The 15,941-nt window shown below is 38.2% G+C and overlaps 1 protein-coding gene across 1 annotated transcript in view; it reads right to left on the bottom strand.

Moving 5' to 3' along the window:
- LOC150091090 (heparan-sulfate 6-O-sulfotransferase 3-B-like) overlaps window positions 1–13,983 on the bottom strand; it is a 34,861-nt gene extending 20,878 nt beyond the window's left edge. The window contains exon 1 of the mRNA XM_090381749.1: window positions 13,350–13,983. Within this exon, the coding sequence (XP_090237875.1) occupies window positions 13,350–13,936 (587 nt within the window). The 5' untranslated portion in view covers window positions 13,937–13,983. The remainder of the gene's footprint in view (window positions 1–13,349) is intronic.
- Between the last annotated feature and the right edge of the window lie 1,958 nt (window positions 13,984–15,941).

The raw sequence follows: 15,941 nt of genomic DNA, 5'->3' as shown, positions 1-15,941 counted from the left end.
ATTCTGCCGGTCTCCTACTCTTAATATTATTAGTGCCAACGTGTACAACTATATCACCTTTTGTGCCCTTAAAAGATGATATTCGCTCTACAACGTCATCAACCTTTGCCCCTGGCAGACATACCCTGGTCCTGTTCCACCTATGTTTTTTACAAAGCATGTTCCCCGTTTCCCTGACAATAGAGTCACCAACAACTACTAGTTCCTTCGGGACCAGCGCATTCTGCCTTAGGGGTTGTCTCTGTGTCACGCGATGCCCAAGTGCAAGCTCTGGCGTTGATGTGGGCAGCTGAGAGCTTGATGGGCCCCTCAATTTAGTTTCTTCGAGGGCATCCACCCTGTCCTTCAAGCTCTCATATAGGCCCACAAGAACGCAGAGTTGTTGCCTGATATCGATACACTCCTTGCATCGCGCACACACAAAGACATCCCCCTTGGCAGTATCAAGTCCCGTACCCGATTGCTCTGCAAACATCAAGCAAACAGTGCATTTTATAAGGCTGTGAGTCAGAGGACAACTGCCCCCCTCAGTTCTGCTCTGAGCCACAGCACTTCCATTAGCTTGAGCCTTTTTCTTTGCTGCTCTGGTCTGAGTCATGATTCTATTAATTTATTAATTAATTATGTTATGTTATTAATTATATTACGTTTGTAATCTAAGTCGTTATATGTATTTATTTAAACGTACAATTTAACTGCTAACGAAGTTCAACTAACGCTATCTAGTACGGTATATAACCTACGGTATATCTAGTACGGTATCACAATGGCGGGAAAGTTGAGGTATTTTCCAGGCTGCGGCTCATTCCAATAGAAGCAGTGCAAGAATCACTTTCACCTCTGCCAGTGGCTACTGTTAATCTATTAGTCCTTGTATCCCCCCAATCTAGCAGTTTTCCGACCCACCTAACACTGCCTCGATAGCATCAGCAAACATTCTTGCACCCTGTCTATTTAAGTGTATCCCATCCCTGTAGAAGCAGTCTCTCCTGTTAACAAGTACAGACTAGGCTGAAAAAAATTCTACCCCTTGAGCCCTGCACAATCTTTCCAGGGCCGAATTGATTGACAGGGCTCTCATCATATACTCCCTCCTATCGTGTCTGGGCAGAATTGCAGACACTTTCAATTTCAACCCTAATTCACGGCTTTTTTTCATCAGTGACCTGTACTTGTCAAGTAATTCCGCCGGTCTCCTACTCTTAATATCATTGGTGCCAACGTGTACAACTATATCACCTTTTGTGCCCTTAAAAGATGATATCCGCTCTACAACGTCATCAACTTTTGCCCCTGGCAGACATATCCTGGTCCTGTTCCACCTATCCTTTTTACAAAGCATGTTTCCCGTTTCCCTGACAGTAGAGTCACCAACAACTACTAGTTCCTTTGGGACCAGCGCATTCTGCCTTGGGGGTTGCCGCTGTGTTGCTCAATGACCAAGTGCAAGCTCTGGCATTGGTGTGGGCAGCTGAGAGCTTGATGGGCCCCTCACTTGTAATCCTTCGAGGGCATCCACCCTGTCCTTCAAGCTCTCATATAGGCCCATAACAACGCTGAGTTGTCGCCTTATCTCCTTACACTCCTTGCATCGCACACATACAAAGACATTCCCCATGGCAGTATCATGTCCCATACTTGACTGCTCCGCAAACATCAAGCAAATAGTGCATCTTAAAAGGCTGTGATTCATAGGACAACTCCCCCCCCCCTCAGTTCTCCCCTGGGCCACAGCATTCCCATTAGCTTGAGCCCTTTGCTTTGCTGCTCTGGTTTGAGTCATGATTTAGATTTACTTTCAATAAAATTTAAATTTCTGTACAAAATTAAATCCTAAACTTGTATCCAAGCACAGTTATAACGCTATATTTATGTTTCAGTAACGAGTATTATCTACGAAATATTTACGTTTCAGTAACGAGTATTATCTACGAAATATTTACGTTTCAGTAATGAGTGTTATCTACGAAATATTTACGTTTCAGTAACGAGTGTTATCTACGAAATATTTGTTTCAGTAACGAGTGTTATCTATATATAACTTTCCCTTTATATAACTTTCGTATCAAGTTATGTATTAATTATTTGTTTTTACTAATTATTTATGTTACGTAACCTAAGTGGTTATATGTATAGTTAAAAGTACAATTTAATTGCCAATGAAGTTCGACAAGATTAATAGATTTTACTGATTAATTTTCCCGTAACAATGGCGGATATTTATGAACGGTAAACACATGTATTTGATACCCTTTCCGATACTAAGTAATACCTACAAAATCTCTAAGTTACTTGAAACTTAAGTACCCTAATAGGAATATAAAGCTACTCTAGAAAATAAGTTAATATGTCAATTTAAACTAATAAAGCAGAAAATAAATCAGAAAAAACTTCTCTGTTCGAAGAGCATCAGAAAGGCACGTCCGCACCGGCAACCTCGTCCTCAGAACCTCAATCAGATCACCTCGCAGGTGCCTAGTCTCCAGATACTGTAATTTGCAAAACTTAAACCTTTCTTCGTAAGAGCAACCCTTTGTTCCATTCAGTAATCTTGTTGCCCTTCTCTATACTTGTTCCAGCAGCTCTACATCCTTAAAACAAGGCCTCTAGACCTGTATACAGTACTCAAGGTGTGGCCTGACCATTGCCACAAGGGGATAATCATCTCCTTATCCCTACTAGAAAAACTCCTATATATCATTGACAAGACACCATGAGCTACTCTTGCAGACTGCCTGCACTGCTCAGAAACTTCATATCTGCCTGCACAATTACCCCCAGGTTCTTTTCATTCTCTACCACTGTCAGTGTAGTACTATACAGTTGATACATTACTCTGTGGTTATTGCTTCCCATATGCAGTACTTTACATTTATCAATGTTAAACTTCAGTTGCTACCTCTCAGCCCATCAGCTCAACTTTTCTAGATCCTGTTGCGGCAGCGTCATATCCTGCCTATCTTCGTATCGTCTGCAAACTTGGACATTAAGCCCAATATACCATCATCAATATTATTAATAAATACAGAAGAAAACAATGGACCCAACACTGAACCCTGGGGGACTCCACTAATAACATTAGTTCATGAAGAGCAGTGTCCATTGATTACCACTCTGTCTTCTCCCACTCAACCATCCTTTTATCCATAGCAGCAATTTGCCTCCAATGCCACACTGCTCCAATTTGTGCAGCAGTCTTCTATGTGCAACAGTATCAAAAGCCTTTCTAAGATCCAAATATATGACATCAAAATTATTCTTATATAAGATGCAAAAAGATCGCATCACTATAATGGTATGTGCTAATGCCAGCAGTAGTCATAAATTGCCTTTGGTTGTTATAGGAAAACCAAAAAAAGCCTCGATCATTTTAAAATGTTAATTTAAATGCTTTTCCAGCGAAATATTTCTCACAAAATGTGTGGATGAGCCAAGATATATTTCATGATTGGTTTCATAAAATATTTGTACTATATGTAAGATCACATTTGGCATCAAAAGGTTTACCACAATATGCAATGCTACTGATGGACAATGCACCTACTCATTCCATACACATGTGATTTAAAAAGTGATGGCAAAATGTCATGCCACTTTCTGCCAGCAAACATGACATCTCTCATTCAACTGATGGACCAACGATGGAAACAATGTTGTCAAAGTGCATTGTGTGGTTAGAGGTACAAGAAGCAGATGCTACGTGTGTTACTTTTCCGTAAAGTTCGTTAACAGTCTCCCAAAAGGCTCGAGGGGTAACGAAACAAAAGAAATTGACTGACTTTTTTATAAAAGAAATTTAATTATGTAATATTGTTTCTTTTAAATTTCTTTAATGACATTAGAACAATGTTGTATGTATGTAATATTATTTTCTTTTAAATTTTATGACATTACTAGACCAATGTAAGTCAAAATATTAAAAATAGGTATGTATGTATGTAGATATCTGTACTATGATTTTTTGATGACTGGTAAAAATAAATAATAATTAAAGCTTAATTAAATTTCATTAGGGTATGTATTATGTAATAAAATAAACAAGTTATATGACCTGGTATTGTATGTATAATGTTTTTAATGTACATATTCTATCAGTCTATTTGATTATCCATCATGGTCTCGGTTCCATACCCTGACGAACAGTTGAAGTTCTACTGTATACCTGAAATGAATTCAACTGTTTTATAGCTTATAAATGTAGTCTGTTAAATACATAATTAACTGCAGGCATAACATGAGCCAAGGCACAAATTTGGCCCTGGCAGCCCTTGTGCCTTTGAACTTACATACCACCATCTAACTTCTTAACTAATGCTGGAGATTCCTAAGTCTTTCCCCCAACCCTTTCCCTTCTTGTATATTAATGATATTGTTCCACTGATTGAAAATCTTTTTTATGTAGTTTTGCTGATAGCACACTACTTTCTACCTTCCATTTTGAAAAACCCTACTCTGCCGAAACAACTAGACTTCTCAAATATCCACCACCAATTCCCTAAATGATGATCATCAGGTTATTCTTCGCTGGGGAGAACTTCAGTCCTGTCTTTTTATCTGAAGAAAAAGTTCTGCTGCTCCTATACCACACTTAGATTTGTAGACAAGATCACAACTTTACTGGGAATAACCCTGACTTCTAACCTTTCTTGGCATAAGCATATCATAAATATTGCTTCCTCTGTATTAGAAAAACTAATGTTTCTTTTTTCCAATTAGCTACCAACCTTTCTCAAATTTACCCTACCATGGAATATTCCCACATCTGGAGTGGGTTCTCTAAAGCCATATACCTCCTTGACTCTATTCAAAAGAGCACAGTCAGGGTAACCAGTGACCTACTTCTTACAAACTCTTTCCACTGTGTTGCACAGATTTTCAGTTTCTGCTGAATGCTTTTTAATAGATATTTCCGTGGGTACTTTTTCTGAATTGGCATCTTTTATTCCACTTATTTATTCCAAACCAGTCCGTGCCTCAGCTTGTCAATATCCATTGACTATTCAACTCCAAACACACCACAAATGAGGCAATATTATTATTATTATTATCAATTTATTTCTATGACAGCCATTGGCTAGAAGGGTGAGAGTTACATTCTAAGGTGTACCCATGAGCAAAAGGTTACAAAGTCCATGGGACGTTCACCCTGAAAGGTTGAATATAGAATTTTGGAATACATAAGTAATTATGATTTTATAATAGAATATTTAAAATTTTGGCATCTTCGAACATCATAGAATATTTAAAATTTTGACATCTTAGGTTGGCATCTAGAATACTGAGAATATACAGTTAAAAGGGATCAAAATAAATTAAATGCAGCTTTTGAGCTGAGTGACTGTGCACTACAGTTGCACAAGACTATAGGATTCAGCAGAGACTTGCAATCTGTAGGCTTTTTTGTTATAGAGCTTTTCCGGTTCAATTCTTAGTTGATTGAAGAGTTCTATTGTGTTTGCTGGAAAAAAGCGACTTAGGCTGTCTCAGTTTTTTAAGTTGCTTTGAAGAGGATGTCTTGTTTCAACAATCCTGGTGGCTTCTCAACGAGAGTGAAACAAGCCGTCAATACTGGGAGCGTCTAATCTTCCTGTTAGCAGTTTAGCTGATGTGAAAATGTTTCTTGTGTTAATTGTCTGTTTCCAGGGAGAAATGCTGAGATTGGAAAGTAGAATGGCTCTAGAGATAGTAAATGGGTGATTCGAGATCCTGTTCAGCTATCTCAAGAGCCAATATTCAATACTTAGGAAAGCTTTCAGGTTGCTCAGTGGGGCAGAGGACCAAATCTGTGAAGCATACAGTGTGGTGGGAAGTATACATTTCGAGATATACTTTTTAACAAGATCTTGTTTCTAATGCCAATTAACTTCTGTTTGGCAGCCCAGATCACTGCATATGTTTTTGCTTTGATGTAATCAAAGTGCTTGGAGAGTGTTAGTCCCCCCCATCCCACGTGCGATTTAAAATTGGTAACTTTGCATCCGCTTACCAGCATAGAGATATTGTTCCTGCTCTTTTTCTTTGTAATTGTCATCTGGGCAGATTTGCTTGGGTTTAAACATAGTCCAATATAGTCGAGGTAATGCTCCAGTTCATTTATTGTGTTATTGGCTTGTTGATTTGTTTGCTTAACTTGTACATCTTTAGATTTGACAAAGAATTTCAGGTCATCAGCATATGTAATAGTTGTCTTTATGGGATGCAAAAAATGGTTCCAGAGCTGCAGCAAATAACAGTGAGGGAAGAACGCCTCCCTGTGGCACTCCCTGCGAAATGGAGTAATGGGCAATAAAATCGTCATTACAGATTGAGGCATCTTTCCTTCAGAATGTTACATAAAATCTTCAGGAGATTGTCTTGTATTTTGAAGTAGAAAGATAATTTGTTCCAGAGCTGTTATTGAGATATTGTCAAAAGCTGCAAATATGTTTAGGAAGATAATATTGAGCTGTTCCTTATTGTTGAGAGCTTTCTGCATCTGGAAAAGGGTCTCAAAGAGATTTGTGATAGTTGATCTTCCAGTTAAGACGGAGTGTAGGTGCAGAGGATGATGCCCGAAGCAGTGTTGTGGGAGAGCTGAGAGAAGGGTCTTCTCAAAAATTTTCAAGATGGTGCAACTATGGCTATGGGTCAATAGTCTGGCATTTTTTGGTTTCTTTATTTTGGGAATGGGCCTGACTATGTAGCTGTTCCATATACAGGGGAGAGTACCTTTTTGAATGATTTCATTGTAAGTTTGATGCAACACTTCGATAATGTAAGGGCTGCTGTTTTTTGCCATGAAAAGAGGGAAGTTATCAGGACCAACAGTTGCTTTATTAGGAAGTTCATTTATGGCTTTCATGAGGTTTTCTTTGGTAATTGTGATGATTGCTAGAGGTGTCTTTCTTAGTAAGTTTGAAACGGATTCTTCTTCTTTTCCTGCGATTCGGTGAAGGAGGTCAGTTATTCTCTTCCTGTTTTCTTCGGTTGCTAACTGGTTGGGCACGGGAGGCTGTCCAAATGTCTTCTTGGACCATTTGGTAAATACCTCGGTAGTCATGAGACTCTTCTTTCTGTTATCACCAACGATCCTTTTTTGAGCTTTGATAATATAGCTGCATAATGTGCTTGGCTTTTCAGCTTTATAAAGTGAGCACTCTCTTTTTTATACAGAATGTAGTCATTAGGATATCCCATCTTCAGCCATTTGCTGTAAAGTCTTTGCTTTTTATGAAAGACATATTTTATCTGTGGATTAAACCAGTTTTTGGATTTCCCGGTTATCCTTATGACCCTCTATGCTCCTTCACAGGCAATTTCTGGAGAGCTTCCTCTGCCGGCTTCATGTTTAGTTCTTGTCATTTATATTCTCAAAGTTCTTTGAGGATGATGTTTGGCTTGATATATTTTAAAGAAAAGGTCGTTCTGTGCATGCCATTAAAATTTCCGCCGTCCCTCTGATTGGTTCCAGCAACATTGAGTTTGGTCTCAACAGCTATGGGATTGTGGTCTGACTTAAAATGAAACAAGTTGTCTGCTAATCTAATGCTAAGTGTATTGTAATAGACAACATCTAACAGTTGATTCCCTCTAGTTGCTGGAGTAACCAGCTGTTTCAGATTTAGTTATGCAAGAATAGTCAAGATTTCTTTTTGCGTCGGTATGTTTTGGAATCGGCATGTTAACATCTTCTAACAGGATAGTATCTACAGCTGAACTAAGGTTAACGGTAAGCTATGCAAGGAGTTCATTTCTTGAATCTCTGGTGTGCTGAGGAGGCAGGTATATAAGACAGATTTGTAATTTTATTTTCCCATTGAAAAATGTAGCACAGGTGGCTTCAAAATTATCTGATTTGGAAATGTTCCTTTGTAGACTGATATTCATCTTTATATAGGATCATGGTTCCTCCACCCCATTTTTCATTTCTTCTAGTGCCAATTCATTTGTATCCAAGCAGATTAGCGAGAATGTTTAGTTGTCTGTTATTGCGTAACCACATTTCAACAAGGCAAATGTAGTCAAAGTTATGCAGGTTTGTAGCGCGGGAAGCTTGTTGGAAATGCTTCGAATGTTCTGGAAAAAACATCGCACGCTGCCAATCCCCTGTCTCAGAGAAAGGAGAGGATTTGGTTGCTATTGTGATGTTTCAGAAGGGCTGTTTGATCTTGATTTTATCATCCATCTATTCCTGTATGAATGCGAAATACTATTGTAACTGGGATCCTGCAGTCTGTAGGATACTTCTGCTATCTTGTTTTTCTCTCAAGTTTTTGCTGATGATTTGCTCAGCAGTGATTGAAATAAAAGCAGGTTGAAGAGGATATAACGATGGGACACAAGGAATCTCTGGACATGAGAGGAATGGAGCCTCTAAGGCAGCAGAGCTCTGACAGTTGTCTGCTCCATCTTCCTGTGTATTCAGAGTGGCACTTGCCAAACCGCTGGACTGACAACTGGCTTTGTTGTGAGTGGCGGCAGTGAAATGCAGAGAGCACGATGCAGAGAGCAATTGACTGCTTTGCTAATCTTCACACCTGGATGACTGAGGGAAGAAGGGGGCCTGTAGCCCTTATTCTTCATGCAGGTGTGGTTTCCCAGGCTATCCATCTTTTCCACAAGTCACTTTACACTGTGTAGGATTTTGAGATTTTGCTCTTTAAGCAGGTTGTTTTCTTCTTGCAGGGCGAATATGAGTTTATAGATGGGAAGTAATTGGTCAGAGAAGTTTGCAGAGATCTCAGAACTAAACTGCTGTAAGATAGGTTCGATTGACTTGCTGAGCATCTCTGTAAGCTTATTTTTAGCAACTGTAACTAGCGGTGATGTTTCAGCTTGCTGCCTTGTGGGAGGCATCAGTATTCCAAGCCTGCAATTTTCTGGGCAAGCATCACAACCAAGAATGTCTTGAATTGAGTCTTCGAGTATGAAGGAGTTGTTTTCGTCTGCAACCTTGCGAAAAGAGAGGGGAGTTTCCATTTCTTCAGACAAAATTTGCTCTGTAATTTGAATGTCTTCAACCGCGTTTATCAGAACAGTTGATTCTTTCGAGCTGGCTTGTTGTTTTGCTCATGAAAGGCAAATAAAATTGTTTCTTTGCTTTGCTAAGCTTTTATGTATATTAAAATAAGTTGTTTTCATTTCAGTTGGTGTGGGGGTTAAATTTTAAATTGCCGAACTTCAATTTTTTGAATAATTGCAAAATGTTTTGCAAAAAGAGAATTTGCTGTCAAACCATGAATTTGTCTTTGTGAAAGGATACTGATGACTTATTTACTTTCATTCGTAAGGTTATTTTTGTTTTGAGTAAAAGGTATCATAAGTCAATATATTTTTTTTTAATAAGATAATTTGGTTCAAATGGTTGGATATTTTTATGTTAATTGCTTGTTTTATGAGCATATTCTAACAAGATACAACCATCTTAGTTTCTTTGTAGAAATCTCATCAAAAACTTCTGCAAGAGTGATTCAGTAAAGATAAATATTTCCCAAAAACCTCTGATAACAGAAAACTGATATAAGCACTTTTTTATTGTTGATGTTTTCAGAACACCTGGAAATTCTTAAAACTGTGACTCAATCTCAGAAATAATTGTGGCATCATCAAGAAAATGCTTGCCATGCAAAAAAGAACTTCAGACATGGAAAGAGAAATCTGAATAGGGAGGCTCAAGAGACTATATGCAGAATTCAAAGTAATATTACCATTAGTAGTAGTAGCAAATGATGCAAAAAAACAAGCCTATACAGCATCAGCCAAAAAAAAAAAAAAATCCTATTTCACCTATTCATTCCCTCCAATACTTTGCCTAGCTCTTCCTTGAACTTATTTACGCTATCAACTTCTACGACAGATGGAAGTTTGTTCCAACAATCAACCACTTGCTGGCTAAAGGCAAACTTCTGCACATTATTCTGCAACTGTCCTTCCTCAATTTGAATTTATGCCCCCTCATGTGCATAGTTTGAACAAGAGGAAGAATCCGATCAGCATTGAACTTGCTCAAACCATTCAAAGCCTTATACACCTAAATCAGATCACCTTGCAGTGCTTAATCATGAGACTGCAATTTGTAGAACTGAAGCCTTTCTTGGTAAGAGCACCCCTTTGTTCCCTTCGCCAATCTTTTTGCCCTTCTGTGTACTTGTACCAGCAGCTCCTTCCTAAAACGAGGCCTCCAGACCTGCATGCAATATTCAAGATGTGCTTGACCATTGCATTATACAATGGGACAATGACCTTGTGTCTGCTAGCAAAATTCCTATATATCACTGACAAAACTCCACGAGCTGTCCTGGCAGCCTGTCTGCATTGCTCAAAGAACTTCATATTCCACTGCACAATTATCCCAGGTCTTGTTCATTTTCCACTACCCTGGTTGTAGTACCACACAGTCGCTAAGTTACTCTGGGGTTACTGCTACCCATTTGAAGTATTTTGCATTTGTCTGCGTTAAACTTCAATTCCCATTTCTCAGCCCATTTGCCTAAATCCTATTTCAGTAGCATACTGTCATTATCAACCCTGCCAACCTTTGTTTCATCTACAAATACTTGGATATTAAGCCTGATATGCCTTCATCAATATCATTAATAAATATAGAAAACAACAATAGGCCTCACACCAAACCCTGGAGAACTGCACTAATAACATTAGTCCATGAAGAGCAGTGTCCATTGATTACCACTCTTCTCCCACTCAACCATCCCTTTATCCATAGCATATTGTCTTGCTATCGTTTTTTGGTTGCATTGTCAGGATGCAACAATATCACACCTTTTGGTTAGCAGTCTTCGCCATATTTTCTTGATATCAGGTGATGATTGCACTTGATGATCTGTTCCAGATGTTGAATACCATACTCTGTCACCTTACAGTTGTGTCCGTTTGTGGATGTCTTCTGAGCATTTTTCCATTTGTTAAAGACTTGCATGGCACTGATCTTTGGACACCCAACAAGCGAAACCATCCTCTCTGCTGTATATCACCTGTCTAATGGACAATGTCCATTAGACAGGTGATATACAGCAGAGAGGATTCTGTCTTCTCCAATGCCAGTGAACTGATTTGGGCAGTAATTAGGTCATATGGCTTTATATAGTGCACAAAACTCAAATGCCATGTGACCTCAATTTACTTATTTTTGCATATAACCAAAGCCTCCATGGTGCAAATAGTGGCCAGGAAGTTTAGGTTCATCTCAGTCATATGTTAATATCTTTCTTCTGTTGTAGGCTCAGCAACAAAATTACAATTGTAGAGTCAGCAAAATATGTGCAACTGCCATATATATTATAAGCTATCTGACAAAATAAAAAAAATTCTACAGTTATGATTATTGTTAGTAGTAGTAGTGGCATCATTTGATATAAGGAAGCAAGCTTATATAAGGCATCAAAAAAAAAAAAAAAAAACCAGCCCCTGCCACATCACTTGTTCAATCCCTTCCAATAATTTGTCTAGTTCTTCTTGAATTTATACAAGCTGCTCACTTCCACAACAAGTGCAGGCTTGTTCAAACAATCATTCACTGCCTGAAAGCAAACATCCACACATCTATTCTGCATCCATCGTTCCACGATTTGAATTTTTTAAATTTGTTTGTTATTATTTCTAAGTGAACATTAATTTTTAATGAACAATCCTAGTATAAACTTGAGTGTACATCATTAAAATTTTTTATGGCAATATGTGCTGATATGCCTATATGATTAAGAGCAGTGCTGTTTTGTAAAAAAAAAAAGTTTCAGAATAGGGCCCCTCTCCCCAGTTCCTCTCTATTTATATTAGACTCCCCACTTTTCTTGTTACAGGTTTGAGGTTTCATTTAAAAAATTCCAATAAATTATATTTGAAAATTTAGTTTCATTGGTAGACAGTTTGTATTTCATAACTTTTAGTGGCACATTCTCAAGGAAAAAAGACTTGATTAGCAGTATATGTTTGTGGCTGCAAAATGAGCTGATGATATGAACAAAACAATTTTGAACATGGAATGGGTCTAGAGGACTAGAGAAAAAACAATATCATAGCAGCAGCCATTGTGGTGGCAGTAGTAGCATGTTTATATATTATTATTATTAGCTAGAGAGAGAGACACACACAAAAGTAGAAGGAAATCACCAAAAAAGAGAAGAATGATGATATCTAGCTCAGGACCCTGGGTGTGCCAAGCCCATGCTCACCAGATGAAAGTGGTACCAGGAATAGGTGACTGCCAAGAAAACAAATGTAATTCCAAATAATTTTCTGCTGTATACATATTTATATACATATTTATGTATACAGAAATACATATTTCTGCACCCAAGATAATTACTTGGAATTGCATCCCCTTTCTTCCCAGCTATGTCATATGAATTTTGACTTAACTATTGCACTCCTTTCACCATTGTGCTCTGAAAATATAGTAACAAGGGTAACCCAGAGTAGCCTTAACTGGCATAGTAGGTACAACTGTGGAAAACACTAAATCCCCATCATATATCCACAGACAACACTTGGATGGTAGAACCTATTTATGCATTGTAGTAGTGGCATGTGATGCAAGAAAGCAAGTGTATGAGCTTATGCAGCATCAGCCAAAAAAAAAATCACACCATTCCCTCCAAATGCCTGTCCAGTTCCTCCTTAAATTTATTCAACCTATCAACTTCCACAACGACAGATGGAAGTTTGTTCTAGCAATTAACCACCCGCTGGCTAAAGGCAAATTTCCGCACATCTGTTCTACAGCTGTCTTTTCTTAATTTGAATTTATGCCCCCTTAGGTTCGTAATCTGAACAAGTGGAAGGATCCCATCAGAATTCAGCATGCTCAACCCATTCAAGGCCTTATACACCTCAAACAGATCACCGCGCAGATGCCTAGTCTCCAGCCACTGCAATTTGCAGAACTTAAGCCTCTCTTGGTAAGAGGATTCCTTCATTTCCCTCACCAATCTTGTTGCCCTTCTCTGTACATGCTCAAGTAAATCTACATCCTTCTTAAAATGAGGCTCCAGACCTGTACTCAAGGCATGGCCTGGCCATTGCCTTATACAGAGGGACAATCACCTCCTTCTCCCTGCTAGCAAAATTCCTATATATCATTATCATCATTTCTTCCCCATCTTTCCTGGTGATGCTTTATGTGCTGTGCCACTGCACCTACATTGTTCAGCAGTGGTTAACAGAAACATAACAGCAATCTCTTCCTGAGATTATAAAGTGAGATCTCATTCCAAAAGCCTTCCAAAAGTTGAGGCTGAAAGGGCACCGAGTCACTTTCTGGTCTACATGGTTGAAAATACTGAAGCATGTTATCAGGATATGCATATATTAAATTGCTGAGTGAATAACAAATAATAGAATTTATAAGTGCCTACCTTCGCTTTGAAGATTCTCTTTCTGTTTGGTCCATTGCATTGTCCACACAGTTGGTTAATTCTGTCCAGTCTGCATGCAAACCACACTTCCAGCCAGTAGAGTACCTACTAAATAACCAAAACCGATCTTCTGAATCGGGTCGAACACATTTGCATTTCTTTCGACCTTTTTTACACTTGCAAGGTTGTTCTAAGTCTAAGTCGCGAACTAAATGCCTTCCAAAAGCAGTCCCACCTGTTTTTTGGATATGTAAAAACACAATAACATCCGATCCTTTAATGTCAAACTCAAAATCATCTTTAACCATATCTTCGAAAGATAATTTGTTTCGACTAGTTAACGAATTGGCACTCCCTGAAAGAAGTGGATGAGACAAAAACGAGACCGGTTTTCCCATATTGTCAGAAACAAGCTTCAAACCGAGCTTACTCCAACTTTCATAACGTGATTGTGAATACGTCCACCCATTGAAAGCACAAACACGTTCCGAACACAAGTAACCTAAAGTGACAATGCCAAAAACTGTCACAATAACACAAGCAACGAGCAAAACTTTGTATCCAGAACCTTTCTTAAGTCGATCCATTCCTATCCTACCGAAATGTATAAACGCTGCTACAGTTTCATGGCTGTTTATTGAAATTAACTTATTGTGCTAGTAAAAAAAAAAAAAAAAAAGTATTCTTTTAATCATAATACATATCCAATGCACTGGGCACTTGCATTAAGGGTCAAATGAAAACTAATTCGATAAAAATGTTAATATTAATGACAGACAAGACTTGCTACACTCAAACTGTCAACACCATATCGCATTATTCCAGTGTGTTTGCGAGTTAGGTATCCTAGCGGTCAAATAAAGTTAAAAATAATAATAAATATATATATGTATACATTATCTACGAATTCGGTATATAAAAATTATACAATACACCAGAAAGTATATTAACAAAGCGAAATGTCCGATTTTTATTCAAATATCGACATCCTATTCGGTTGCCAAACATTAGCACCTTAAATTTTTAATGATATCAGTTTTGTTCATTCGTCGATGGATTTTTGGATAGAACATCATGCTTTATTGGAAACGCGATTCGATACTCTATTACGTAGTGTCTAGAAGGTGGGTGGGCAAACTAATCGGTAGTATCATGTATCAAAAATGGGCCTCAAGTGCACTTTGTGAAGCAAATGATATATTTCTATAGCGACAGGTGTGCTCACTAGATAGAGGGGGGGATGTTATAGTCAACTGATAATTTCAAGGTTTTTCCGAGGAGGTCACCTGCTAATCCTACCTAAGAGCATAGATTAATACTTACTAATCTGTCACCTAAGAGCGTTTTGTTTTATATTATTGCACTGTCATGTATTGACGCGTGCGAAAGTTGCCAATGTGCAACGTTCAAACCTCACGCCAAACAATTTCCGAGGACGCCACTGTGCATAGTAAACTTCACTTTGAAACGTAGAGCGTGCAGGCGGTGGCAAACCAGCTCTCGCGATAAGCAGCTTTGAATGTAGCAGGTGATATCAGTGATTACGAAGACCCCCAGTTTGTGCGGCGTTCGCGACTTGGCGGGTGACTACTGCAGAAAATTTAGCCAGTGCACTTCATCATCATAATTCTAAGGGCCAAGCCCTGTTGCCATAGATTTTTTTTTTTCACTCAACCCGAATTTAGACTTTTTGTTTTGTTTCACTGTAGTCCATTCTTGAGCGTCGGAGCACATCATCAAGCGGTGGATTCTTGGTTGTCCTCCGCTTCTTTTCCCTTCAAGCTGTCCTTCTAGTATGTTTATTATCCAATCATTGTCTCCAGATATGTCCTAGGAACCGCATCTTCCTCTTAATTATGGTTTTCTTGATTGTTCTTTGTTCCTCAGCTACTCTGACAACTTCTTCATTCGTCATTTTGTCTCTCCAGTTGATTTTCATCAATGTTCTCCATCAAAACATCTCAAATGCTTAAATTTTTTCTCCAGTCTGTTGACCATGTTTCACATACAAACAGCAGTATACTCCATATATAGGTTTTCACGAATCTCTTCCTCTTTTCTTTATATTGCTTGCAATAAATGATTTCTTTTTCTTATGTGCTTCTTTCGCTGTTGCAATTCTTTTTATTTATAAATGGCTTTTGCCATCTTGTATGTTGTTTACAGTATACGACCATGTATTAATTTTTATTCCTACCGGAACGACCAAAAATAATGCCTACTACAGCCTAGACGCTAGTAGCTTAACGGAAAAAATAATAAAATGGGTATATTTAGTAATATACTTATTGAAATAAAGATATTAGACATAATAAACTTGCCACGTGAGAACCTTCTGTCGAGATTCTTCGCATTACATACACAGGTAATATTAAGGTGTAAAATTTCATAAAAAGATACATAACTTTGTAGTCAGTGATCACAGAATTATGACCACCCCATCCGTAATGAATTATGCCATATAGCATGCTCTATAAAAAGCCGAACAGCTTCGTATGTTACGGCAGTGGCAATTTGCATTTGGTCCTGCAAGTCAAAGTGATAAAGTAGCAGTTATAGGACGTAGTAAAGATATCACAGTTTCAAAAGGGC

Source organism: Mastigoproctus giganteus, chromosome 1 (genome assembly GCF_048544385.1).
Source record: "Mastigoproctus giganteus isolate SK-2022 chromosome 1, ASM4854438v1, whole genome shotgun sequence".
Taxonomy (NCBI): Eukaryota; Metazoa; Arthropoda; class Arachnida; order Uropygi; family Thelyphonidae; genus Mastigoproctus; species Mastigoproctus giganteus.
This window is presented reverse-complemented; position numbering and strand designations above follow the sequence as displayed.